This window comes from Micrasema longulum, unplaced genomic scaffold, assembly GCF_059751315.1.
Source record: "Micrasema longulum isolate JH-2025_06_02 unplaced genomic scaffold, ASM5975131v1 h1tg000044l, whole genome shotgun sequence".
Taxonomy (NCBI): Eukaryota; Metazoa; Arthropoda; class Insecta; order Trichoptera; family Brachycentridae; genus Micrasema; species Micrasema longulum.
In genome coordinates, this window is record NW_028277251.1 from 157,996 (window position 1) to 183,886 (window position 25,891).

The following is a 25,891-nucleotide window of genomic DNA, read 5'->3' on the forward strand; positions in this document are numbered from 1 at the left end:
GTTTGGCGCGGTCATTTTAATCAAGTTATATTTTAAGGACTATAGTGTATCGTACAATGTGCGAATTGCAGTAATGTTATTGAAATATCTAGAGTTTTGAAGTACAAAACCAAGCATCTTACAAACAGCCCGCGCATCGGATCCAAAAACACTCAATTCTGTATACTGTTTTATATGCGCTAACATATTAAATATTATTCATTACGCATGTTCAAAGTGACGTTACAAACAAACTTCACACTTCGAATCTGCGCATGCGTCGGAAATGCCCGGAGAATCATTGCCTTTTCCCTGATGATTGAGATAACTTTGTTAACTTCCCATTGTAATACGGGCCCTATACTATGTAAATAAATAATCATTTTATCCTAAAAAGGAAAATAACAGCTGTTATTTGGCCATTAGGGTACTGCCGACAAACTGCTATCAATGCAATGGTGAAATAGCATAGTGATAGTGTAATTAGCATGAAACAAGAGTGCAAAATGCGTGACCATTGAATTTGTACCTCCAAGGTTACAATTATTATTTCCAATGCCAAATTGGTCTACTTCTGTCATAATATTGTCACACTTCAATTAATCGGGTAAAGAAACAGCTATGTTTTAAAGAGGCCGATAACTCTTCGAAGCATTTCAGGATTTATGACTTACATGAGACTAACATTTACCATTCAGCCTGATGCTTGGATATTTATTTTATTTTTACGTGCACCTAAAATGTTTTTGAAAATAAAGAACATTAATTTATTTTATAAATAAAAGACGAGTGATACTTTAATTCACAAATTTGGAATATCCAGTGACTGGTTTCACCACATTTCCTCAACTCTGGATGTTCAAACATGGGCAGAATGGTGAATGTTACACAGTGTGTAAAGTGGCCACTTAAACCAGCCAATGACAGGTCATAAGCCCTGTAAATGCCTAGACTTCCATATTCCCCTTCTCAATTTTTTTTTCCCTCTCTGTTGAAATACATTTAAATATGAACGACTCCCTAGGGAGGAAATCCAGCCAGTCTGCAAGCATTTGGACATAATCAAGCATTGCTAAATTATGTCATCTTTATTAGTGGTGCAATGGATTAATTAAATGTTGCTTTTTAACATTTAAGTCATATTTAAGTTTTTTATTTTAAAATTAAGGAATTAGATTTTTTTATTTGTTTTTTTTTCTCAATGTTTTTTCTACAGTGCCTACTTGAAGTTCTTTTGTTAAGAGTGAGTGTATAATTATACATGCGTGCGCACGCATGCGCATTTGCATGCATATGTACATGCACTTATTTATAAAAAAAGTTTTATATACCTTCATTTATTTTGTGAAATATATGTGTATTTGTACTTAAATTATTAATATTGTAATCCCACAGCAAGCACAAGAGGTTGCTTCTTTTTTTGTGTGATATTTTATTTCGTTTTTGTTTTTGTACTTTTGCTTTATTATGTATTTCTTTTTGTTAACATGTTCTAACTTTATATTATATTAAATAAAAAATTAAAAAATAAAAAAGATTTTAGGCTCTTCGCTTTTTAAATATTCCATAATCAATATAGTTCAAGATAGCGAGTAATTATTTGATGTAATGTAAAGATAAGAGAGCAGATAAGGTTAGATAAGTGAGAAAAAAATACCGTAATAATTGTTCCATTCACAATTTGTTTGCTCTATCCAAAGAGCTTCGTTTGGTCATCTCGATACAAATTTTAAGAAAATTACATTTAGAACTCACTAAAATAACCATAGAGTGGAAACCACTCGCTGAGGATTCAGGTTCTATGACATAAATTAATAACTCTTTTATTTTGGAGTTAACATTTGGAATGAAAGGACAAACACTCGTTAAGGATTCTGGTTCTGGACATAAATTAATAACTCTTTTATTTTGGAGTTAACATTTGGAATGAAGGGACTTGCCATAATCTTTGAATGGACATTTTTGCCAACTTATTGAATATGACCAACTGAATAAATAAACAAAGTTAATGAAGCGAGGAATGTTTACAATAATGGAATAACAAATTAACAAATTTATACCCATTTATGTTATGAGAAATAATTTGTGTTTACATAAATATTTCATTTGCAAAAATAAACTAACTATTATTTAACATTTTCAGACCTCTGTGAATTCCTGTGGATACAAAAAATAATTGTATTTAAAGGAATAAATTGAGTATATAGTTTTTTTTTTTGGTACATTTTCAAGAAACTTTGCTGTACAATTTAAAACCCTAATTTTTACCTTGCGTAAGAAAATTCATGTCTTTTTTTGTATTTTTTCTATTCAATTTCTCGTAGGGCTGAAATCCCTCAATAACATTCTCATTGTGAATCGGTTTAATCATTCTTTCGCTGTTCATTCTTCTTGCGTGTCTAAACCGGCGCAAAACCCCTTATTAATTTTGTTAACAATGCAATAATACAAATTGAGATATTAAAAAAAATATATAAACATTACTTTCTAATGGCATTCTAGCCCATGTGCTTTTTCGGGCTTCATGCCATCATTAAAAAAATATTAATGGTTGTTTTACTATCGTCAATTTTCAGAACAATAGATGTGTGCTTTTTATGTAGATAAACACAAGCAATAAAAATATTTTACGACAATAATTACAAATTAGTAAATGTTAAAAAATAATGACAACTATAAACATTAAATACATTATTGTCCTAAAACCTTTGAAATTCTAACGGAGTTGAGGAGTGAACTTTCAGTTTTTAATTTTCTAGCAGTTATTTATAATTTTGTTCATATTTAAAGGATTCACTTTGTTAACGAATTACAACAGAGATCTTAATCTTAAGATGAATAGATAATCTTAATGACTCCCATACTAATGTATATAGCCTCTTTTCGACTTTTATTTTCGTAAAAATTAGAGCATTTAAATGTATGACAAAGTTTCTCAAAAATGTATTTAAAATAAAAAACATTTTATGTAAATCAACCACTTTTGACTAAACTTACAGGTTCTACTAACGAATCAACCAATGATAGGGTTTGCGATAGATTTCCGGTTTACGGGAAGCCAGATCACCAATCATCGGAACTCAACGAAGAGAACTTATGTCGTCACACGTGGAGTAATTTCAAACTATAGAAAATCATAGCGCTGATAATACGATACATAAAAATGTTTTTGAACAAATTTGGCTTAGTTTTGGTAGCCTACAAACAAATATATATATATATTTTTTAAAACCATTGAACTTCTTCACTACACCAACATGCATATCCCACTATACACCTTCACCATAGTAGTTGTATTTTTATGCAATTGAATTTAATATTATATATAATTATTTACTAAGATCTAAAGTCATTTATAATTTGGGTAAATTGCAAGAATGCGAATATTTATTATATATATATTTTTTTAAAGATGGAGAGCCTCTTTGAGAAAAGATCACCATTCTGTATATGTTTGAACATTCACATTTCAACACTGACACAGTGTGTAAAGTGATCACTAAAACTAGCCAATGACAGTTCATCATCTGGAAACAAAGACTTTCTCAGTATTCTGTTTTTTGTTTAAAAATTCAGTTCTCCATCTATCTTGAAATGATTGTCAACAATGTACGAGGGCTCGTGCTAGGGTTGCAGACACCGGATCAGAGGTCCGGGGTTCGAACTCTGGTCTACCACAAATCGACTCCCATTTGTATTTACACATTTAAAATTGTCCCAGATTAAATTCATATTGAATTATTTATCATTTTTTCAATGAGGTTCTTACTTGTTGATATCAAGAAAGATAATAATTTAATAAAAAAACGTGAGTAAATATTATTTTTTATCAACAGTGTTGTAAAATATTTGTGATAACATTATTGTTCTGTTACTTGAAGCATAATGAAAGTATAGGCAACCTTTTTATAGTCTGGGGCAGAGATATCAAAATAACTAAGTATTAATTGTAGATCTTTCAATCTTACAACTGGAATACACGCACATTGTAAGTATTCGCTTGTCTGCGGCATCATCGTGGTACTAATTATTCATTGAATTCACCAATTATTCGCATGCAGCGACTTGCAAATCAATACAGTGATGATTTAGATTTATTTTATACCGTGCCCGCTGATGATCAAGTTCTGTGTTTTGAAAAAGAATTAACAATTAAAAATTCAAATAATGATAAGCTTTCACTTTTGTTTCAAATCTTTACTCTTGTGTGTATAATTATTTTTTAAATTTATTATTGTTTAGTATTAATATTTATATAAACCATGAAGTAAACATTTTAACTTTCCTATTAAAGCATGTTCTTTTCTTTTTTTTTCTTCTCTTCCTCTTTTTTTAAAACTGCTATTTTCTTTAATTTACCTTTCTTTTATACAGGTAAATTATTTTTTTTTGTTACAGATGTAATATTTCTTTTTTTATATTGTATAAATACTGTTTACTATTGTATACTTTTCTCGATGTTTTGGTTCTTTTTTAATATTATGTAATGTTTTGTTTTATTTTTTTCACTGGTTGTATTGTAATTATGTAAAACGTTCACGGAACCGTATATAAATAAATACTAAAATACTGTTCCGTAATTTGGAACCATTCTGAGTCCAACCACGTTCTTGAAATGGGACAAAAATTTCGGCAGTTTCAAAGCTTCCTATGCGTGGCCGTGGATCGCTTGAATTTGATAACGAAACGTACTGCGATTCGGAAAATAATGATTCTGTCTACGCACGCTATTGTCCTATCGTCCTATAGTTTCAGACTGGAATAAATTGCCAAGCCTAATTGCCCATTCTCTTTCGGTCAACCAATTCAAAACCCGTTTGGATGCCTTTTTGAAGGAAGCAGTACACGAGACATAGGCTAAAGACATATCAGTAAAGGCTGCCTGCCTTTAGCAAATAATAATAATACAATAACATAAGTGTGGAAATATTTTTTTGGACGACAATGAGGTCATGTGGTGTGTAGAGTGATTGGCAGGGTTCGGACGAATGTCCTACCAGGAAGTTATAGAAATGTTGGAGCATTTTTTTTTTATTTGTTAACTCTTGTGTGGCTGTGATGTCACACTAGTCGACATAGGATACACGACTTAATATATCTCTCTTATTTTTTTAAATGATGAATATTATAGATACAATTTTTTTTTTCATTTTGAATGCTATGATATTTTCAAGTTTTGTATTTCTCTGTCAGTACAGTCGATTGGTCCGTTGACGGAAAGTACACTGGAAATCTTCCACAACTCTCTATCATTAGTTGATTCATATAAACTAGTGACGTCGTTCAAAGTACTAAATTTTGATTCAATTTTTTTTTTTTGACATTTTCAAGAAACTTTGCCCAACAATTTAATGCTCATATTTTAACCAGACATAAGAAAACATTTTTGTATCCAATTTCCTGTACGGCTGAAGTTCCTCATTGAAGGGCTTTTTGATAGAATCCTATTTACTGTATTTTTTAGAGAATACATACATTTTTGAACTCAATTTGAGGCAGTTTTTGTCTCTCCTGAAAAATCACTATTTTGAAAAACATTTCATTTAAAGCGTGGTGAAATTTATTATATTAGGTGCTGCCACGCAACAGGTTTAAGTGTGGCAATATTTAAAAATATAGTAATCTCAATGGATAAATTTTAATAATAGTAATAATTATGGTTTATTAACAAAAAATTACAATTTATTTATCTACTACATCCACTACTTCGGAAATTGCACTGGCTACATTTTCCACAGAGGGTGGAATACAAACTCTGTTGCTTATGTATAAGTCACTGTACAACTCTGCTCCAGAATATCTAAGGGAACTCTGCATTCCAGATGAACTAGCTGACAGACGTCTTATGCTTAGATCAGCTACATCTACGTCGAAAGGAAAAGTTATTATGCCTCTACGCAAACAGCGCACTAAATTCGGCGAACGTGCATTTGCGGTCGCAGGCCCTACGGCATGGAATGCTCTCCCAGCAGAAGTCCGAAACTGTGAGAGTGAAGTGATGTTCAGAAGAAACTTAAAACCCACTTGTTCTCTAAATCATTTGAAAAAATTCTCAGCATGTGGTGACAAAGTACATTATTTTTCTTAAATTAAAAAGTTAAAATTAAATTTATATCTTTATTTAATCACTTTGTAAAGCGCCCTTGAAGTATTATATTACGAAAATGGCGCTATTAAATTTATCCATAATTATTATTACATACACACTTAGGATTACTAATCTATTAAGATTTCTTTGGATTATGTTTAGTCTGCCTAACTAGGTATAACCTGTTTTAAGGCAGACATTTTTATGCAAAAATAAATAATAACATTATTACCTACTAGTTAATTTATTATAGAGTTGTACAATATTAATCAATGTCTATTGGAATTGCTAAAACGATAAACAACCCCAGTGAGAAATCTTATCGCGTCGGTTATTACCGACAAGTGTATTGTGATTGAGCAACAAGGGGACTAAGTCGAAAAATAAGGATAAAAAAAAAATTCTCAATAAATTTGAAATAGGTCGGAGGTACCAATGAACCCTTGTTCGGTGCATGAATCATTCAAGAATTAGTACAAATATTCCTATCATTCATTGCACCATATCAACTTTAAATTATGTACCGTGTACTTACCGGCAACATTGTGTATAAGCTGCAAAATCAAAGGACGACGGGTGACTATACCAGATCCTCTGGGTAGGAAATCCCTGGAAAGATAAAATCATTATTATTTCATAATTCATGTATTAATCAAATTTGTTTAAAAATTACATAATATACCTCACAAACCAAAAATTATTTTAGAATTTGAATTTAATGTTATATTTTAAAATATTTATTGCCCCCATAAAATAAATTCATTAAAAATAAAAATAAATTTTTTGATTATCAGAAAAACTGAATTTTTCATCGGCCAATATATTGACCAATGATTGTTTAGTCGTGTTAGAAAATAAATTTATATAATAAAAATACACAGATATTATTACAATTACAAATAAAAGTATAAATGTCAGTAATGACATTTTTTTACAACCGTTTTGACAACATCATAAACACGTGGATTTCTGGTAACCCCGCCAAATTCACTCGGTTGTAACAATAACTTAACCAATGACCGTTCTGAACAACGTATTGAAGTAAAATAGTTGAAATTTCTATGGGCGGTATTGGAAATATGACCCTTAAAGCAACTGGTATTATATTAATATTAACCAATTTCGGAATTTGCCCTATCACTGATCATGTACCGATCAAATCAATTTTATCAGATTTTTCATGCAAACATGTTTCTGAGGCGTTGTCTAGTATGTGAAATAATTCAGTCAGAAACAACAATAAAGGTTTCGGCTCTTTAACTTCACTAAAATCAACAAATGGAACAATTGAAGAAATATGAATGTTCAAACATAGGCAAAATGGTGAATGTTAAACAGTGTGTAAAGTGGCCACTTAAACCAGCCAAAGACAGGTCATAAGCCCTGTAAATGCCTTGACCTCGATATTCCCTTATTTAAGGTATTCTCCATCCCTGTTGTAATTTGTTGATCTTAATGACTCCCGAAGGGGTGAAATCCAGCCTTTTGTCTACGAACATTTGGACAAACTCAAATATTGTATTTGTTAATAGACTATCAAACTACGGCATTTTTATATATCGTGCTGATACACTATGATTTTTTAAAGTTTTGTATTTCTGAAATGACGTCTCTAGTTCTTTTCCGCTTATTTTAGTAAGTTCTGCTGATTGGTCTGTTGACATACCGTAAACCAGAAATCTTTCAAAACTATCTTATCATCGGTTGATTCATATGAACTAGTGACGTCGTTCAAATAGTTCGTTTTTATTAAAATATTTTTTTCATACTTTAAAAAAACTTAATAAAACTTTAATGGGCCAATTTTTTCCGCGCATGAGAAAACAATTTTTATATTAAATTTCTCATTTTTCGGTTTTTAATTATTTATTTGAAAAATGACTAGTCATTTCAAATTTTTTTATGTTTTAATCAACAACAAATCTAATATTTCTCACTATGGATAGTTGAAGTGTCCAGTGTGTAATAAGAATGATTAATATATTTCTTCAAATAATTGCGTAATTGGAGAAAACTCTTTTTTATAAGCGTCCAAACGGCAAAATGAATGCGCAACTCGGACAATTTGCAATTAAAAACAACACGGGTCTTTGTTGCGAGTGGGGAAACGTCAGGTACTCGATTGACTCATCCATACATGGAAAATGTTACCTAATTATCGGATTTATTCCTGCCTATTACGAGTACAGCGGAATCAAATATGCAGGGATTCATTCGACCATCACTCTGGATCACAATTTACATCGTTTTCAGACTCTGGAGCGAGAAATTCGATCTAATCCGTGGTCATAAACAATGCTCGGGAGTTTTGTCAACCTGTCAAAGTCATCTGTCATGCGTCATTTCTGGTTCAAACGTACGATTTACTCACTCATCGGGCCGGTGAAAAGACAAAGCCTAGCCTAATGTAGAGATAAAACAATTAATATTGATCGTAAACACTGATACTGTACCTTCCGACAAAATTTTCTAAAACCGAGCTCTTCCCCGCTGATTGGCCGCCCACCACGGCGATTTGTGGTAAATCCAGCTGCATGTGAACACCCAATTGTGTGAAAGCATCCTGCAACTTATTCACGATGGGAATAAGTTGCTCCATGCCCGTATTCCCGGCCATTTTGCGCCGGTTTTGTAAGAAACCTTTCACGAGAATCTAACCAGATATCCTCTCCGAGGTTTACCGATTTTCAATATGGTGGAAGAGGAAAAATGCGCATGCGCCAGAATTCTATAGGAGTGTCAATCGAAATTTTGCATCTCTTTCTCTCTATACCTTTTCAGTATGCGTGACAGAGTCAAATACTGTGATCACTTTATCGTTGTAAACCGTCAAAACAAAATCATTACAAAGTCGTATTTTAGGCTTTGATGATATTTTATGCAATTTAAAATTCTGGTATTATTTTTATTTGATATTAAATATTACGCCTCCCTTCAAACGACAACGATTATAATATACAAACACCACATTGAATTGAAAAAAGGTGCTAAGAAGAAAATCAATACAAGTAGCTCTTGCGCATTTGAAATATAGGGCAGTAACAAATTGAAAATTTTATCAAAAGGACAAACGGCTATCGTAATCAATTGTATAAACTATCGATTAGCGTTTAGTTTCACCATTTTATCACATTTCATAAAGTAAGTTCTAAATGAAAAAATTCTTTCTGAGATAAAAACTGCTTGAGTTTATAACTAATTCATTTTGGATTCATTTAACTTTGTCAATGTTTTGTAGTTTGATTTTCAATATATTATAACAACTTATGTTTAAACTTTTTGTATTTTTAAAAATATTGTAAAAGTTCCATAGTTTTTTTTTATTGTTTATTTAATAGAACAAAACGATTCCCGCGTTTTAATGCGTAATAATTTAAATGATATTTTAACTGAGCAATTAAAAAATTCAGCATGGACATGATTTTTTTCCCCTAAATGACAGACAAGAACTTTTGACATCCGAATAATACTTATATATATGGCAACAGAGCATATCATAATAATATTATACATTATTATTATGGTAGCATTAGTCGATACCATAGAGAAATATATTGATAGTAGTGCTGCCCAAACGATATAATATATGTTAGAATAATAAAAGGAATCGATAGACTAAAAAAATATTTTATCAGTGCAATTAATAAAAAGGTGTTTAATTAATGTCAAAATCATTAGAGCTGTTCTAGTGATCGCGGATGGACGTGTTGCCACGCTATTGGCAACACACGCTTGATGCGATATCGTCAGTTCGCATCTAGCTTTGCGTTATTTTGCATCTCATCATTCATCATTCAAACCCGTTAGGATGGACTTCTCCCGTTCTCCTAAAGGGACCAAAATCATTGTCATAAACGGAAAACTTCACCATACATCGGGACACGCACCAACTGCTGAGATGATTGCAGCACTCGACTCCAATTGGAACTCCTCCTTCTCATCCGTCATACAGGAGCAGAGTCAGTCACACCATAAATTCAGTTGGTAAAAATAATTATACACTTGTTTATAAGGGATGGGAGAATAATATGCGTCTGCTAATTTATAAACGAGTATATTACCGTCCCTTTAAAAGGGTGACGGGGTTCTAGATTCTGCTAGATGCGGCGTTGCGAAGCAGGGTACCTACAAGTGGCCCCGCCCCATTACGCCCCTTCTTGAAACACTTGACCATCCCATTCTGCTCAAGACAAACACAGGATCCTACCCATCATCGTCACCACTAGCACTTTCACTAATGACAATATTACTGCTATTGCCTGTGAAGTTACTCAAGACTTCACATTTAAAAACTACAATAAAAGCACTGCCACAATCGCAGTACGCCCCATGGAGCAGCACGATGAACTTTTAACCCTCCTCCCAGCGTCTAGATTCCACTACTTCACCGTTACCCCTGAGTTAGGTTGGACAAAAATGACCACCATTAGAGCGCCTTCTAATTCTGGGTTGGCTGAGACAGTAATGAGTTTCGTTGACTAAGGTTTTCTCCCCACCAAGGTCTCCCCGATGCAGATCGAAGGCAAAATACTCCTCTACCTGACCCAATTCCTATTTTTTTAATAATTTTTTTAAAGAAATTTTTTAATTTTTTTTTTCTTTACAATAAACATAATAATAAAACTGAGTTTTAAAAAAATAAAGCATAATTACATAGCAATGAAATACAGATTAATAGAAAAATAGTAAACAAAAAAATCCCACAAAGGCATGGCCTGTTCGTGGGTATACAAGAAAATGTTAATGAACTTTTGCTCCTATAATAAATAATGGACAGCTGTAATATTTTTGTGTAACATAAGAAAGAAAAGATAAAATATTCTGTAAAAGATAATATGGTTTTTTTTTAGTAATTAAGAAAGGAAATAAAATATATTTAAAAAAAACACAAAAATATTCCTTATTATTAAAGGACAACAAAATAAATCATAGAAAAAAAGAGTTCATATCTTTAGTTTGAATCCAGGATAGTGCATGTTTTTTAGAAGAAGGACAATTTTGAAAGTTTGGAATCAATGAAATATTATCAGAAAAAAGAATTAAAAATTTTGGGGCCTATAAAATATGCACGTCTCTGTGCGAGCCTCGTTTTACAATGTGGTATTTCTAACACACGATTCCTTCTTTGACTTGATCTATTTGAATTACTTGTAAATAAATTTTGGTTCTCAAATATATATTTTAAATTGACTGTCTCCGTCAACCATGTCATCATCTCTCTACAAAAATATAAATATTCCCACCTGAGCCATTTGGATCCGCATACTTTAAGTGCCAAAATTTTAAGCCAACATCGTACTCCTTCCCAACAATACTCAATCCCGTCTTTATTCTCCCACTACCAACAGCCCTCTCCCTGGCAGCCCCATGACAAAGGATTTACTTTTTCAATATTCATTGAATGGCGTCATCCATAAAAACTTTATAAGACTACTCATCAAACCTACTTTCCCTTTTCACACCTAGTGGTGCAAAAAGCAGAGCATTGCCACTTCGATCAAAACATATCTAGTTCATGTTTGTTACACGGGAGGTGAGGTTATCAGTATAATTTTTAAAATGCTGAACTACCTTTAAAATCAAAATTTCACATCCATGACACCGAGAACGGTAGGTGAAGGTGTCAACAGCTTTTTAACTTTACTCGATTTCCTTTTTCCGAATTTCACTTGAGGGTAGCCATCGAATCCAAAAAATCTCTCACTTTAAAAAAAAATATTGAAATCAGTAATTTTATTTTTGACTTTATACTTCCACAAGTTTTCCACTTATTGTGATAACTTGATAAAGGCCAAAGAAAATATGGTTATTTTAGAGATAGAGTTTAATTAAATTTAAGTCAGCACATTTGCCTACCATACAAGACGTCTCGGGTTTGATTCCCAACATGGTTGATTTGAAATTTTATTTTAAGGGGTGTTTTTACACTATAATATTTCATAGTCCCTAGACTGGTACCTGAAGCGTAAGACTGATCACCTTACCCTCATAGAACAAAAATGATCAAGACACGCTGCGATTAGTGTATCAATTCAGTGCCCTATGCACCATTAGGTGCGGAAAGGTAATGATGATGTTTTATATAAAGAAATATGTCATAAAGCTGGGGAGCGCTAAATCTGAGTACCGTTCGAGTGATTTCTTATTTTCGGCCTCTTTCCGATCGCAACGTTATATGGGGCTGCGCTCACTCTTACGTCATAATTGGTACCGCAGTGACATCTTTTGAGCAGTGAATGTTATTACTTCACTACACTTATGATAAGAAATTTAAATTTATTTCCGTATTTTCAAATTAGATTCTTAAACAGTCGAACAATATTCGAATAATGAATTTATTTGGCTGAGAACTTGTAGTACATCACTATTTGACAGTTCTGGAGAAGGGGCATTGGTTCTATATTCTTTATTCTTGTTTATGGTGCTAGTTCGGCTTCGGATCTATGTTTACGTGTTTTGAATTTTGAAGTTTTGGATTAGAATCCAACTGAACTTGGGTGGAACTTGGATGAATTCGAAATAACATATTTAATAAAAATGACTGATCCAAGTATTTATTCGGTTATATCTAAAACAGTACTGGCCACCCACGAGCTTTCCAACCCTTTACATTTGTTAGAAGAAAGCTCAAAACTTGAAAAACAGTTTGTTGCAATACAATCGGAAATACGTTCCCTGCATAAAGACTGCGAGACTGAAGACGCTTGCTCGAATTACAGATATGTCGCCGATGATATGATTGCGAATATAACTGACGGACGCTTTGAAGAATTCCTGAAATGCAGACCGCAAATTATCGACATGGATGAGGAAGCAATGGCTCAAACAAGAGAAAGAGTTTCACTTATCAATGCGGAGCTGAAAAATCTAAAAGACAAGAAATTACATTCGGAAACAGTTCCCGATAACAATTGTGATGTTTTGGATTCGATAAAGGATCTTTACGGGGACAAAAACTCTAGTGACCCCCTGGAAAAATGCGTTCAGTCGATGGCGAGATTGAAGTCGAATTTCGAAACAATTGACGTGCACGAAAATTTGCTGAACGGAAGTAAAAGAGATGTCGAATTAGAAAATAAAATTAAGAAAATCAAATCTGATATTGACGACTTTAATAAGGTATGTTATTAGACATTATTCAGAATGCGAATTATGTTCCAGGCCGAAGTTTCTTTTAAATAACTTTTTCATCAAATATGATTACATAATTGAAATATTATTGGTTGATTTAATGTATAATGGATGATGTTGGTCAAGTGGCCACCTCTTTTCGTGGTTAAAATGCTATCTCTCTAAACCATATTTTTCATGACATTTTTGCAGACTTGTGTTATTTCGGTAATTCCTTTTTCGATGTTATCTTTAAGAGTCAGGATTGTTGTTGGTTTGCTGGTGTACACCTTTCCCGTTAAGATCCCTCGCACTAAAAATCGGGGTCGGTCAGATCAGAGGACCGCGGCGGCCAATCAATATCAAATTTATCATTTAAAAAAATTATCCGAAAAATTTAATCTTGGCATAAGCTGCGTATGACACGGTACGATCCTGTTGGGACCGCAAATGCTGTAGACCCAATTCGGGTACAAAAAGATTTCACACCTGTCATGATGGTTTCAAAACATCCTAATTCCTGTGCACGGCATTGATGAGATGCGCTCGGACGTTCTCAAACACTGCCCTACTGCATCAATATTTTCCGGTGTATGTCGGGTACGCTGTGTATGGTCAAATATTCAGTAACATTCATAATGTTGCTGAATATTTGACTTCCCTGGCACAAAAAATCACACACTTTTCTTACTACCATCACACCATTTCTCCGTAGGAGTAGTCAGAGATAATGGACCGCCACACACGTCTATCATGGCATACATTTCTAGCTTCTTCCACATTCATACATATTATCATACATGCCCTTAGATTCTGCCTGCTTTTTTTTACCATTCTTTTGTCGTCCATTCGTTCCACATGACCAAACCATCTCAGATACCCAATCTTAATCTTATCAATTATACCTGACTATTTACACTCACGCCTGATTTCATCATTCGTAACTCTGTCATACATTGATTTCCCACACATTCTTCATACATAATTGTTGGGACTAAAACTCCGTTGTGCACTGCCAGTTTAGCTTCAATTGACATATGTTTATTTGCAATTACTGTGCTTAGTGCGCCATTCATTTTGTTGCCCCCATTCACTCTCTTTTCAACATCTTTTTCTACTCTTTTTACTCAATTATTTTGGACAATAATTTAAATATTTTTATTTTTATAATTCAAACGCATTGCGGCGTTAGATTTTTATTTAATTTTTAAAACAAAAAGACAAATTTTCAGACCGTTTTCCAAAAGTCTTAAATAACTTGTGCTGGAAAAATATAAAATCGAGTTGTGGTAGAATGGGATTTTAACCTAATATGCTCCATAGTAAAAGGTAATCGACTTGCATTCATATTGTTTTTACTGAAAAATTCATGACATGACATGATATGATAAAGCCCAATTGATTATTAAGAGGGAGCATGTTTTTCTTCTCGGTTTAAATCCTCTAAGATGGATTGGTTCGCAGCAAACCTCCGCATCTCCTCCGCTATTCTGGTCAGTCCTGTGTGGCCCTCTAGCTCTTCATATGACCTGCAACTCATAACTTTGCATAATATCATATCTAAATCAAATTTGCACAGTAATTCTCTGGTTACGAGAATTCACTCTCGGGAACTAACACACTGATGACCAAAAAAATATGTATTTGCTGTAACTTTATCAAACTTCAGGACCCAATTATTCTTTAAGTTTTTAAATAATAAATGAGTCACGTCTTAAGCAAATCGTCGCCTTAGTGCTTGCTGGTCTTATCTTCCACTCGTTTTTTTCTCGGCAGTTTTACAGGAGCAACGTTTAAATGTTTGCCATATCACAAGATCGTAATTGAATTACCGCCGTTTCCAAAAATATTCTTCCTCTGGACTTTTAACAATCCATTTCAACCAAAATAACTTGACATTTTATGTGATAAAAACCAGTTTTAAAATGGAGATAAGCCAAAGATGCACAATTTTTTTTACCTAAACTGTAGATGAGACAAAATGTTACAGAGCTTGACCAAGCGGGGCACAACAGTCACAACAATTTTTGTGTGCTTGTTGGTCCTAACGCTCAATTTCCATGTAAAGGTGTTCACTTGTCAATTCAATTTTTTTTCATATGTTATTTTTTCAATATTTTAAAACATAAATGTACATTCACGATACAAAGAGAAAAATAAAGAAATTATACACTATTTTAGATTAGTAAAAGAAAAAGTGTTAGATATCCTAAAGTAAGCAAGCAAAAACACATCGATAGTACTGTTTAGTGAGATTTTGTCAACTGTTCTGAAGACGAATGTGTGGGGTTCATAGTCCATGATTGATTTCACACGCGTGCTAAATAATTTCACCTGAAACATAGAGTCATGACTTCAAGAAGCAAGTCAGCATTTTCTATTGAATTCAATTCTGCTGCAAAACACGAGATCAACGTTATGCAGTACATTAATTACCATACATTTTTTATATATTTAGTATATATTTTTTTAATATATTATTTTTTAAATATATTATTTTTTAAATATTCCTAAACATGACACGACAACATGGCGACGTGACATCATACGCAGGCTCGCCTGTGATTGGTTTATTTTTGGAGATGGGACTACCAAGCACGCGCTTGAAATATTTTGTTGTAGGACATTGGTATTTTCTTCATTTTTAGGGAGATAAGTCTTTTTCAAACTAAATTACGGACGCTGGAAATTGGTTTCGAAAATTCGTTACAACTGGCGTTTTTGTTGATAAATATGTGTTTTTCTTGAATCAGATTGAGTAGAATATGATTCTTAAGCCAACCTGTATTAAAGGTCATTTTCGTCATTTGTGGTCGATAGGCCAAACAAGCACTAAGGCTACGAAATGCCTTCCTCCTTCGAATAATCGAAACTAAGAACCTCGTCTGTTGTGATGGAGTCTAAAGGAGGTGTTTATTTTGAAATTATAATTAGACCCAATGTGAAAATTTTTATATTTAGGCAAAAATCAATTGAAGTAGTCAATTTACTTCGAAACCACACTGTTTTTTGTTCAAATTGTTTGTGTAGTGGACAATAATTGTGTAGGTATATTGAATGTTCTTCTTCCTTACATATCTTTGATATTGTACATTGCCAGGTTCCTGTGGGAACAATAAATAGAAACTGTAAGTTTTTTTATTTGTTTTTTAATGACCGAGCAATCATTTCGGCTTCATTTGGCGGAACTAAGGCACGCGGGATTGACATTGGAGGAGGCGAGAGGGCTGGTTGGCGATAGGGTCTCCCGGAGGCATCTGGTGATGTCCATACGCTCCATCTAGGAGCAGGTGTGGAAAAAGAAGAAAAATATTACGATTTATGATATTGGCCCTTATGATTCAAGCCACAGAATTATGAAGTTTTATTAAGAAATATCTATATCAATATTCTTTGTGAATTGCAATATTGATAATTTTGTTTTCTGTACTGTTACTAAATGTGCTGATGCCGCTGACCCTTGTTCCTGAAATGGAAATCACTTTAATGAATAAATGTTTTCATTGATTTTTTTATTATTTACAGTTAATCGAAGCTAGAAAAACGATACAAGATATAAGCAGACAGAAGGAAGATGAGAAATTGTTATCTACTGCCCCATCAAGATTATCTCATGTTATTTCTGGACTCCTTGAAGAAGTGGAAAGAGCCAATTACGCAATAGAAGAATCATAACATTGCTGCACTTGTCAAATCAAGACATATTTTTTTACATAATATTTTTAAAAAATACATGTGTACATAAAATTTCCAAAGTTTGTTTTATTTAGTTAGCTTATTTTGTTGATAATTTTAACAGCATCGCAATAGATCGTCAACGTTCAGGCAAAAGTCAATAACCCTAAAAATAACAGTCTTAAGTTAAATATACCATTCGAAGCGCAAAATTATGTTCGTCAAAAGGCAAACATCACCAAGGTAACTTAAGAAAAAGTTGTGTCGATTCAGATTATTCGTTTTTTTTTACTATGTGACTTTATATCATTACATATCAAATTATTAAAAAAGAACATGTTAAAATTTTATTCTTAAAATAAAAATAAATTTTAATCACATTGCAATAAATATTTCGTTTTGGTAGAGTGGGGTTCAAACCTCAGACCTCTGATCCATGAATCCGCGACACTACCCACGGGACCACAACCCGTTGGACACTTAAACCAGCCAACGACTGGTCTTAAGCCCTTTTAATGCCTAGGCTGTTCCCTTTATCTGCTGTAATATGTTAATATTAATAACTTCTTTGTCTATAAACATTTGGACGAACTCAAAATATTGTTAATTAAAATTGTATATAATTTTACACAGAACAAATTATTTACATAATATTTACTGTAAGTTGTTTATTATCACTATCGAGTAATCTATCTATGTCCGTCAGCCACGCAATAAACCTGTCTAAATAACCGCCATCTTGTTCATAGTTCAGGAGCAGAAGTTGCATATGTCGGTTGGCCATATCTCTCTCCAAAGCGCCCTTCAACTGAATATCTCTTACAGATAGTAATTTGACGAATATCATTACAATCATGTTCCACTGCGCTGGCTTAAATATGATATTGTGCGCTTGCAAGTTGAATGTCGCCACAAGCAATCGAACATCTGAGCTAACCTTCTTGGGTGTGAGTCCCAACGATTGTAAGAGATCTGGCAACACTTTGTCTAAACTGTTCAGGACGATTTTTCTTCGCAATGCATGCTGGGCGGTCTTGTCAACTAAAGGAAGGTTAGTCGTAGACTCGTCGCTGACAGTGTTTTTTTCCGTGTCTATGGTTTGTCTCTTCTTTTCTATCGGTATTTCCATCTCCCCTTTTAAAAAAGCCCGTACTTTGATATCCAACTGCGCGCTCTCTTCTTGAAGCATCGAATAATGGGGGAGAGGTTTTGATTCTCTGGCTGAAGTAATTTTACTGTCAAATTTCCTATCTTCTAATTCCAATAGATTCAATTTTCTGCATAACAGTTGGTACTGATCGTAAGAAGTGGATTTGTAGAATAATCCATTGGCTATATTGTTCAGATGTTCCTTGATACATTCCCCTTTGTCTTCCACCATTTGTTTGACCTTATCTTTGCCAAATAAAAATAGCATTGTTTCAAGGGTAAACCATTCGCCTAAGCATTTTTCAATGTGGATAATTGCCACAGACATAGGAGTGGATTGTTTTTTCTGGACTTTTCTTTGTTTATGGATATCTCGTTTAGATCTAGCTTCATTTACACTATCTTGTAATATCTGGCCGGCGCCTATTATCGGATCTGTTTTATTTTCATGTTTCCTTTCAAAAATTTCTCCCAAAATTTTTCCTTTTAAATTTGACTTCAACTTTAGCTTACTTTTAGGTTCATCAACATTATCCTGAAATTTGACTGTTTTTTTAGATTCCTTTTGCGCACTTTTCTTTGATTCATCTTTTATTTCTATTTCAGGCTTAGTATCATTACCTGTTTCTTTTGCTAGCTCGTTTTCTTTTTCATCATTAGCTACATCAATCTCGACCGATTCAATAACGACATCTTTTCCTTCGGGATCTTTAGATATTTCAGTAAGAGATGCTTCGGTAAAATCAAGAAAAGAATTAAAAGAGTTTTCTTTCGTTTCTTCCAAGTTGACCTTTTTGACCAGAGACAAATCTATTTCATCTCCGATAATACCCTTTGTCTCGTGTGATAACAATTTAAAATTTGGAACACTTTCGTTTTCACGGTACCATAGAGGGCTGATTGAGATTTGATCTTTGATAAAAACAGAGGCTTCGTAGCAAATATTAGTGCAAAAATTTTTCCTGGCTGTTATATCGTACACCTTATTCGTCTTACACGATATAATGTATTTTTGTGATGGTAGCTTGTCTGGCAGATTTTTACAGCACAGTGGATATCCGCAAAGTTTAGAGATCGCCCTTTCTTCATTTACATCTTCATAATGACTTTGACTAATACGCGGAAGACATCTAAGAAATAACGCTTCTGAAACTTCATTTTCGAGAAGCGAAATAACCACGGACTGAGCGGTTGCTTCGCAATCGCGCTTTTTCTTGAGAAAAAATACTATTTCTTCTTTTGTCATGTCCTCTACCTTAGGGGGTAGTTTGCTTTTTTTACAAGTATTCATTTTGAAATTTATAAACAATTTGTTTCGAAAAACTCTTAGAAATCAACTAATGGCTCGTTACAATAACTATTCTAGACAAATTAAGAAGAGACTTTTGACGTTTGCAGTGTTTGCACGCTCAGACAGCAGCTGTCAAAAGTTGCATGCTTTACCTACGGGCAGGGTTGCCAATTTCTGGAGAATTCCCTAAACAGCGGGGAATCTCAACTCGATTGGGGATTGGTATTATGCGGGGATTTAAACATTTTATCATTTATTAATTTATCTTTAGCTAACACGTCGACGGTTTGATGGTAGGAGATTAAAACATAAATTTTGACGAATGAAATTGAGAAGTGAAAGAAGGTTACAGAAAGTAAAAACAATTTTTAAAATTATGAAAATGTTCAGCTATTACAGATTTCGATAAAACATGCCATGATTTTTATATTGAATTAACGTCGGACATTGCCAAGAGAATTGATTTTAGAGGTCCGTTATTTTCTTTTATATCTCTTTTAAATCCATCAGAAGCGACTGTGTTGAAGCGATTTCCAGTACTTGAAAACTATGTGACATTACAAAAACTAGATGACGAGTGGCGAGCTCATGGATTTAGCTCAACATGGCCTTGATGGCGATGATTATGCCGAAAGTTATTGGGGTATGATGTTTAGATATAAAAACAATATATGTTCCCAAATTTGAAAATCACCATTTGCTTATTGCTTGTGTTGCCATTTGCAAACGCACCGGTAGAAAGAAAATTCAGTGATCTAAAATACATTAAAACAGAAAACCGAAATCGTCTACATGCAGATTTTGTAGTATCTTTAATGACTACCAGAGAAGGAATAAAAAGAAAGGGTGAAGTTTAAAATTCAATCCATCAAATATATTGTTAACAACAAAGATATGGTCAAAAACAGCGACCGAATAAAAAAATTAAAAAAACATTATCGATTTATATTAAAACTGTTTTTTTCTTTCTTGAAATAATTATGTGGGGAACTTCTGGGGAATCGGGACTTTTTTTCTTCCCATTTGGGTCATTTGATCTAGATTTTTGAGGAATTTGGAAAATTACCTACGGGTGATGACGTCACAGAGAAGCGGATAAATGTTTTTTTTTTTTGGGAATACCGGTCTAGTTGTTTGAAAAATAGGGATTTTGTTTGATGATTTATATAAATCATCAAAGATACCCATATGCATTGCATTTTACAAGGTTTTTGCTCAAATTTTATAATTAATTTTGTCTATTGTGATTCTTTGGGGCAGATCTTTGGCGCACAAGCGACTGGTTCTTCCATTATGACAACGCGCCAGCCCATACCGGTCTCTCCGTAAAGCTGTTTTTGACCAAAGATGGCATGACACCAATTGTTCACCCCCCCTACTCACCGGATCTAGCCCCCTGTGATTTTTTTTTATTTCCCAGACTCAAAAGAGACATGAGAGGAAAGCGTTTTGCCACCGTAGAGGAGGTAAAACAAATATAGCTGGAACGCCTAAAGAACATCCCGATGAGTGAATTTAAAACTTGTTTTGAACAATGGAAAGATCGTTTGCAGAGGTGCGCTGTGGTCAAGGGAGAATACTTTAAAGGCGATCAAAATTTGATGTAAAAATATTTAAAAATAAAGAAGTTATGACGTAATTCCCTTTTATTTTGGGTTTCCTTCATATATTATTTGTAATCCGTGTTGGATGTTGTCTGTATGAAAAAAAAAAAACAATGGGTTAAGAAAATGTAATATGTTAATTTATTTTTACAAGAGTACATTTTTTATTTATAATAATATATTTTGTTCAATATTGTTCAAATTGTAATATAAGGGCTAGTTTTCCCAACAAATTAGCTCAACACAGATACTCAGTTCCAGCAAATAGCTTAAGTGCAGCCAGTTCAACTCATCGCCGTAACACTCGTGCGACATAATTTATTCGCCATGTAATTAATATGCGTTAATCAGCAATCTTGTGTCTTCTGTCAATCTCCAACCCCCTTTAACATAACTAGCGAAATCCTACATGTATTTTTTAATACATTAAAAACCTTGACTCCACGCTCCCTATCTTATTTAGAATTACAGTAAAACTACGATTATCTGAAATTACATAAAAAATTAAAACTTTAACATGTCCAGAAAAATTGATTTGGGTAACGCGGCGGCCGCCAGCGCCCTTTTTTATTTGTTATTTATAACATCTCCTTTATTTTCTATTTTCTGATAATGATCCTGATGATCTTGGCAATCCGCAAGACTGGAGTTCGGTAAAATGGAGTTCCACTTTACATAATAAAACAAAAAAGTTTAGACATTTTATTTATTGTTAATTTTCAGAGTAAATAATTTTTTTAACTAAAATAAATAAATTGAGAATTAACATAATACTTGAGATATCACAACAAAACACAATTTTTCTTACAACCAAAATATTACATTTTTACAAATGCCTTTCTCCATAGAAAATTACTTTGGTACACATTTTTTATTTCAAACCATAAATTTACTAATTTTTGAAGATTATATTTAACTTCTAAAATAAATGATAAAAAATAATTACTATGAATAGGAATGATTCCACATTTCCGCAGACACTGCGAGATTTGTAACCTCCCGTGTTTCTTATTTAATAATCCCATACTACAAACACATATTACAGAAATTTCTTAACAGTAAGATGACACATTTTGAATTAAATACGCCAGAAAATTGATATACCATAGTTTAGCAAGAGCTTATTTCATCAAAAACGATAAAACTTTTGTATAAACCTCGCTTATTGAATATCTTAGAGAAAAATGCGTTAGGAATCCCGCCTTTCAGTCTCATCCGAGTAAAATTTATAATATTCTGATGAGACTTAAAAGGAGGATTGTATCAAATAGTGTGACCCGTCAGGCAAAACGGACGAGCAAAGGTGTATATTTTAAATACTGTGATGTCCTGCCAGTAAAACAACTTTGTGACTTTAAATTGATTGTAAATGTGTAATATTAAAAATAAATTCCCACTCAAAACATTAGATTGAAAACTGGAAATTCTCTGATTGTTACATGAACTACAAATTATTTTGGAAGACGAACAATGAATTGCGTTATTCCAAGATTATGAAATAATCTCTCGGAGACCATCAGTCACAGTGAAGTTATTAAAATTATAAAATAAGAATATAAAAAAATACATCCTTGGAACTTTATAATCATTTTTCATTATGTACATATTATATCAAGTGTATTATAATGTAGGTATGTGTGTATTAAAATCTGGTTTAAAACTTGTGTTCCACCGAAAATTCTTTAGACTCGGCGGGTAGCTGGGTTCGGCAGTGCAGATGATAAAATACTTTTACACATGTTAAGTGAATGTGATGTTTTACATCACAAAAGAAGTCGCACAATCGGTGGACCATTGTTCAAACCTGAGGATGTGAGAGCACTCGCCACCTTTCGTTTAACCCGTTTCTTTAAGGATTTGGGCTGGGAGGAGGAGAATCAGCAAAAGATATGATAGCACTTAGTTTTCTGGTTCCATGGTTTCCTAGGAAAGCAGTGCCATTATGTAGCGACCGTAATATGCCGTGGGCGTAATAAAATGGAACAGGGTGAACGGTACACTAAAATCTACTTTGGCAAAAAAATGTTTGTCGCAGGAGGCAAAACTAGCAGTTCACAGTGGAGTTCTAGTGCCAACTCTAATGTATGGGAGCGAAGTATAGAATTGGAAAAATAATTATGAAAGTAGGTTAAATGCTATCAAAATGCGATTCCTCGGGCGAATGAGTGGTAAAACGATGTATGATAGGTGCACAAGTGTTGAGATCCGTGAACTATGTAAGGCTGAGACATCCATTATCGACAGAATCAAAAAAGGGGTGCTGCATCGGTTTGAACACGTAGAGCAGCGAAAAAACGGCTTAAAGCATCTACGATTCGAATGTTATTCCTCGTTTTCTGCAATGATAGATGCAGAAAACGAGGAATAGCGAGAAAGACATGGCACGATCTAGTCCATCAAATACTCGAAGATGAACATGTCAAGAGTAGGAATAATTGGCGTGCGTGCGTGAGAAGATGTATAAGAAGCGAGGTCTGTATGCAAAGACAGAGTTATACGGCGTTCTATCCTCTCTGCCTACCCCTACGGAGAAACGGCGTGATGGTTTGTTTCGTAATAAAATGCCCGTCTTAACGGCGTCCAGAGATAAAAACCTAAAGAAAGCGTGTTATCTGGCAGCCGTGACAACTCATCTTTCAAAAATTTGCACTGTTATAAGCGCTCCCATTCCAACATATTCTTCAATAGTCAATATGTAAAAATCGATTGCGTAAAAATAATATCATTAAAGGGAGTGTTTTGAAATTGAAAAACAATATAACAATAGATGATAAAAAAAATCTTGTAGCAAATAAACATTTTTTATTACAAATAGTGTTTTAACTCGGCTTTTTTATAATCTTTGCTCTTCACATAATACAAAGCTCGATGATTTTTTTACAAAATCAATTGACAGTTTGTCGATTTCAAATTTCGATAAAACGCATATTTTTATATTATGTCATATAATATTTGATGTTTTAAAGATAATGTCAGTCAAATGTCAGATTTTCATTAGTTCTCTCATTAGATGAGCAAAGTAGGGTAAACAAATTTACTACCCTAGCAACACTAACGAAATGTCCATTTTGTTTTCTTTGACAATCTGACAGATGGAAAAACAATTCAATTTTTAAGTAATGCACTTGCTACTTACACATGCATTTGCTAATTACACATAAGATGTGATCCCACCCCGTTTCTTTAAGATCCCAGCAGTATTTCTACACTTTAAAACGACGCAAAACGGCATAGTTTAATTAAAATCGGGAGTTGCGTACTGAGCGATGTCTACAAAGAAACTAATGGGTCTAAACGTAAAACTACTCTTTTAAGAGTAGTTTAGTCACCTTCTGTTTGATGCCTTTGTGCGGTTTCTGGACTATTCTTAATTCTATGGTTTGTACATACAACGTTTTAATGATGACAGCACCGCTCTCTTAGGAAACCGTGAAGCTTTAGGCTTGGAAGGTGAAAATTAATTAGATGGGGACCCATCACAATATATGTAAATAGGTCGCAGTGACGTCAGGAGCCTATATACTACTGACCCCCATTTACGAGAATATAATAAAATAGCGTGTTACTATAATTATTAAGAGCCTTTAAATATAAAAAACACTTGTAGGAGTCATTGGTAAGGTGATATCATGAATATTGTAGCGTATTTCACATATTATACAAAATTTACATACATATTTATACAAATTAAATACAAAACATACAAATTCTTAGTTATTTAAAAAGGCCACATTTTAAAACTTCCAATATTACACTAAGGCTTATTAATAGAAAGCCGGGTAAAAAAATTCAACCACCCTGGCAATACTAACAAAATGTTCACCTTCTTTTATTTAACAATCTTGACAGATGGTAAAATAATCGAATTCTTAAATAATATTACTTGTGAATTCGCTTCATACACATGAAATGTGATCTACCTTATTCCCTTTTAATCCCAGCAGTATTTCGACACTTGTAAACGACAAACGAGTACCTTATGGCCAAAACGTAAAACTACTCATTTGGGAGTAGTTTAGTCGGATTCAGTTTGTTTCGCATATGCGGTTTCTGGACTATTCCAATTTTACAATTGGCGTTTAACAAAAAATCTTTTGTACTTTTGAAATTATTTAACGTTCATTTTTAATGAACGCTGACTCTCAAACTGAAAATAAATAATCATGGTTCATAAAACAGGTGTAATATGTATTTTTAAATCTAATTATTAAATATATTTAAAACACGCCTAAAATATCATTTAGTAAGACAACAGGAATGCTCCGAAGCAAACAAATAAGCCAGGAGCCAGCTGTCAAACTAAAAAACGATCTTTTCTGAGTTGCCGACTGCCATATCAGCACAAAAAAATGTAATTAGGGATACCAGTAATTAAAAAAGAAACTCGCCACTTTTGAATTTCGATAGGTACGAGAGTAAACAACTCTTCAATTTTGTCTCCATGTGTTTCAGGGCCATACTGCGAAACTTCACAGAAACATTTTGTATATTTAAATTTAATAACTATTTATATTTTAAATTTACAAAGGTAAGACGGCATGTACAGACATTTATTTTTTTTTCCAATTTCTATTCTTGTATAATATAACTTAATTTATGATACAATATATGTATATTGTTGATTATAAGTATGAAATCATTTTCAGTCTAGTATTAAGTATCTATTATATTATAACCGTATTATTGTGTATATGACTGTAGATTTCAATAGATAAATAAATGAAAATACATTAAAAAATTATGTACTTTTAAAAACATCTAAATAATTTTTTTGAAATTTTTTATCTTTTATTATTGAAATTGTATTTGACGAGGCGATATGCACCGTACGCAGTCAAGGGAAGCAGCTGAATAGGAGAGGGGTAGGAGTTTATGGAAGAGATGATAGTCTGAGACATTAATGATCGACTCAAACAACAATTATTACAATTATTATAGTTGAAAGTCAACTTGAAATAAGTGAAAGCCCAGTTCACAATTTTGAAAAAAAATGAT

The 25,891-nt window shown here is 33.2% G+C and overlaps 3 protein-coding genes across 14 annotated transcripts in view; 1 reads left to right on the top strand and 2 right to left on the bottom strand.

Annotated features, from left to right (window-relative positions):
- The window catches only part of shi (dynamin-1 shibire), a 70,220-nt gene extending 61,459 nt beyond the window's left edge, over positions 1–8,761 (bottom strand). For all 12 annotated transcript variants that reach the window (XM_088227812.1, XM_088227786.1, XM_088227756.1 and 9 more), the window contains exons 1-2: positions 8,521–8,761; positions 6,603–6,676 (exon numbers count right to left, since the gene is read on the bottom strand). In XM_088227812.1, coding sequence (XP_088083938.1) covers positions 6,603–6,676; positions 8,521–8,684 — 238 coding nt within the window. In that variant the 5' untranslated portion in view covers positions 8,685–8,761. The remainder of the gene's footprint in view (positions 1–6,602; positions 6,677–8,520) is intronic.
- Positions 8,762–12,476: 3,715 nt separating this feature from the next.
- LOC148285259 (uncharacterized) lies at positions 12,477–16,932 on the top strand. The gene is made up of 2 exons (XM_088227635.1): positions 12,477–13,186; positions 16,703–16,932. Exons 1-2 carry the CDS (start codon positions 12,605–12,607, stop codon positions 16,850–16,852), a joined length of 732 nt encoding a protein of 243 aa, XP_088083761.1. The 5' UTR covers positions 12,477–12,604; the 3' UTR covers positions 16,853–16,932.
- On the bottom strand, positions 15,819–19,426 carry LOC148285260 (putative RNA polymerase II subunit B1 CTD phosphatase RPAP2). The gene is made up of 2 exons (XM_088227625.1): positions 17,511–19,426; positions 15,819–16,643 (listed from the first exon to the last, which is right to left on the bottom strand). Exons 1-2 carry the CDS (start codon positions 19,290–19,292, stop codon positions 16,545–16,547), a joined length of 1,881 nt encoding a protein of 626 aa, XP_088083751.1. The 5' UTR covers positions 19,293–19,426; the 3' UTR covers positions 15,819–16,544.
- Between the last annotated feature and the right edge of the window lie 6,465 nt (positions 19,427–25,891).

Coding starts and splice junctions, on each gene's coding strand:
- LOC148285260 (XM_088227625.1), bottom strand. CDS start 19,292: ATGAATACTTGTAAAAAAAGCAAACTACCCCCTAAGGTAGAGGACATG. Junction 16,644..17,510: donor GTGATAATAAACAACTTACA/GTAAATATTATG, acceptor TTTCCATTTCAG/GAACAAGGGTCAGCGGCATC.
- LOC148285259 (XM_088227635.1), top strand. CDS start 12,605: ATGACTGATCCAAGTATTTATTCGGTTATATCTAAAACAGTACTGGCC. Junction 13,187..16,702: donor ATATTGACGACTTTAATAAG/GTATGTTATTAG, acceptor TATTATTTACAG/TTAATCGAAGCTAGAAAAAC.